The 3,301-nt window shown below is 35.0% G+C and overlaps 1 protein-coding gene across 1 annotated transcript; it reads left to right on the top strand.

The window, feature by feature from the left end:
* The first annotated feature begins 789 nt into the window (after nt 1–789).
* Nucleotides 790–3,042, top strand: LOC106871027 (twist-related protein 2). Its single transcript, XM_014917285.3, has one exon. It carries the CDS (start codon nt 1,847–1,849, stop codon nt 2,432–2,434), a length of 588 nt encoding a protein of 195 aa, XP_014772771.1. The 5' UTR covers nt 790–1,846; the 3' UTR covers nt 2,435–3,042.
* Nucleotides 3,043–3,301: the final 259 nt, after the last annotated feature.

Below are 3,301 nucleotides of genomic sequence, written 5' to 3'. Positions count from 1 at the left end.
ATCTTCCTATCCAACATATCACAAAAAAATTAACCTTGTGTCTTGCTTTAAGCAATAAATTATTATTGTTATTATCATTACTGTATCTGTAAAGTTTATGTCGCACAAATTGTTTTATGTAGAATAACATCAGCCTTTTTATATCTCCCGATAATGCACGCGGACTAATAAGAAACGCTATCTTTTGTAAATTGCATCTTGTGATTTTATGTAATTATGCAATTAATACTTCATCTCGAGCTAATTTATGGGAAGAAGTGATGTAGTAAACTCCATCGGTAATATACAGTTGAATGAAGTGGAAAGTAGAAGAAAATAATTCCAAAATAGTAGTAAGAAATGTGTGAGATTATTACAACTTTTGGTAAGAATACAGTAAAAATGAAATCCCAGTTAAATTGCCACTTCACTCCAGCTTCCTAATGTGTTATAGTGAATGAAACTGTTTGACACTACTATATAAATCATCACCGTATGAACGAATGTGTTCGAAACTGCTACCCGTTTACACTAATTCAGACAGTGGTGCTGGTAGTAGTGTTGACTGTTAAAACATCGCTCGGGTGCCGGCAGCTCGGGTGTCACTTCAAGAAGCTTTCGTAGTAGTTCTTGAATTTGGAGTGGGGTTTGGTAGGCAGGAAGATGAACATGAACGGTGAAGGGAGTCTTCAGACAGGAGGGAGAAGGGTAAAGATATCATCGTTGTTTCTATGTCTTTTCGTATATATATTCCGACGAGCAAGCTTCTTTACTGTCCCATTAAAAGGTTTCTTTCAGCTATCATTGGTCGTTTAGAATATAGTTCTTTATCGCCATTGGCTGCTGTTATAGATGAGGTACCGAACGATTCTACAGTCTTGTTTTGATTGACGGTATCTAAGACATTATAAGACTCTGTACAGGAGGAAAGTGATAGAAAGAACTTTATGCATAGTTATCTCAGAGTGTCTGTGAAGGGGGAAGAGAGAGGAAGAGAGCGAGAAAGAGAATTACGTAGCACACAAAAACATCGAAACACACTATCATGCAGCTTTTAACAGCTATGGACTATCATTTACTAACACATTCACAAGACTATGTATTCTGGCCACATACTGACAGAAGAGAGTGAGAGAGGAACTTATAAATAAGAGGTTTGTTAGAAACCATCACTTACGTTTTCAAACAAACTGGAGATTGACGGACAAATCGCTTGTATTTTCCCATTCTACTTTGAAACTTTGGCAAATGTTAACAACATCTATGACAGAATAGTAACAGTACATGTTGATATATTCTGTAGATGTGGCACTTCATTCACTAATCTCACCATTTAATTTTTTAATTGTTGCAGACGCAATCTCTTTAATATTATTCTTCAATAACTTTTTATTTCTGATGACAATTGTTGCTTCTGTTCAACTTCGGAAACATTTTTTTTATCAAGTTAAAAAAAAAAAAATGATAAATTATAATTTAACGATCAAAGTAATCGTTCATACATATATATTTATATAAACTCCCACAAAATATTACACTCTCAGTTACACACACACACAACTTTACATAAACATTCTGTTTAAAAAGAAGTGAAAAAAGAGAGACCTTTAATAAAGTTTGCCATTTGTTGCTGTGTAAGCTGACTATATAAAAAATAACCTAAAACGATTATTTCAAAACCACAAATATAGATTTTATCGCTATTAATGTGGTAAAAAAAATATGGTCATCTTTTAACACCGCATCATCTATTTACGAAGCAGGAAAATATTTTCACGTGTACCAACATACATCAAACAGTAAACTTGAGTGAAAACTATTTCTCCGTGGAAAAATATTTCTTTACCAGTAGAAGAAAACATTGAAAATGATACCCGAGCATCACTCTCTACTAGATGGGGATTCTTTATCTCTGTCCACTCATCATCACCATCATCTTCACCATCATCAAACGTCTAATCAGGATATACCCAGCAGTGATGACGAAACAGAAAAAATGCGAATACAGCGAAAACGTGGTTATACGAAGAATGGTCTTTGTGGTGACGTTGGTTCTCCGGAATCGTTAAAGTTGACCCCTGTCCATTCCCTTGCTGTAACATGTGAATCTCACTCTTCAGCTGTTCGAAAGGCACGCCGAAAAAATCCTCAGTCCGTCGAAGATATCCAGAATCAAAGAGTTTTAGCAAATGTACGTGAACGTCAACGTACGCAGTCATTAAATGAAGCATTTGCCCAACTTCGCAAAATCATTCCGACCCTGCCGTCTGATAAATTGAGCAAAATACAAACACTAAAGCTTGCAGCGCGGTATATTGATTTCTTATATCAGGTACTTCGTAGTGATGACACGGACAATAAAATGGCATCGTGTAGCTATATGGCACACGAGAGACTAAGTTATGCTTTCTCTGTGTGGCGGATGGAAGGTGCATGGTCAATGGGAGGACATTGAACTTTGTAATGAAATTCACGCATCCAACTGTGTAAAGAAGAAGCGTAACCATCGATCGTCTATCGACGTTACACTACAACAAACATTGTATATTTAATTACATGTGATATAACAGTATGGTCAAAATCTCCAGGTGCTTGACTGTGACATTCTATTTAATCTGTCGAGTGATTGTTCCTGTAAATGGTGACAAAAGAGAGAATTTTGACAGTTCAATGACAGTCATCTCTACAGCTGAACCGAAACGTTGCCAGTGACCACAAGCTGAATGTATTACATACATAAACAGGTCAGTAAGAAATGACATTCAGACTAAAAAAGGTGACAAAGGTGTGGTATAAAAAAAAGTGGTTAACTTCGGTCGTCAGTGTTGTAACGTTTCGTAAGTTATCTGAGAGGCTCTGTACGGTGAGTATCCATCCTGTCCATGCAGAGGTGACTGTGCCAGCTTCCAAAACTGGAAACAGATGATAAATTAATGTACAGATTTTAAAAATGCATTTAATATGACACTTTTTAATGGACTGATAAAGTGTTTTTTTTTTTTTTTAGTTCTTGAAATATACTATAAATATAAGAATATATATATATATATTTTGGATACATAATTCAAGTTATTTTAGTTTTTATTTCATCATCGTACTTCCTTTAAATGTCGTTTACTATATATTTTTCTGTGTTTTGGATGTTGTCTTCGCTACCTATTTATATTTTTGCAATCTACTCTTCTTTCCTCCAGTTCTTTTCGAAATTTTATGGCTATTTCTTAAATTTCAGAAGCTAATATTATTGATAATCTCGATAGGGAATTATTACAGGAGCAATCGAAACACTAAAAATATGCACATAAGTTGATTCTTCGTTGTA

The sequence above is a fragment of the Octopus bimaculoides genome, chromosome 9, assembly GCF_046866305.1.
Source record: "Octopus bimaculoides isolate indiv1 chromosome 9, ASM4686630v1, whole genome shotgun sequence".
Classification (NCBI taxonomy): Eukaryota; Metazoa; Mollusca; class Cephalopoda; order Octopoda; family Octopodidae; genus Octopus; species Octopus bimaculoides.
This window is presented reverse-complemented; position numbering and strand designations above follow the sequence as displayed.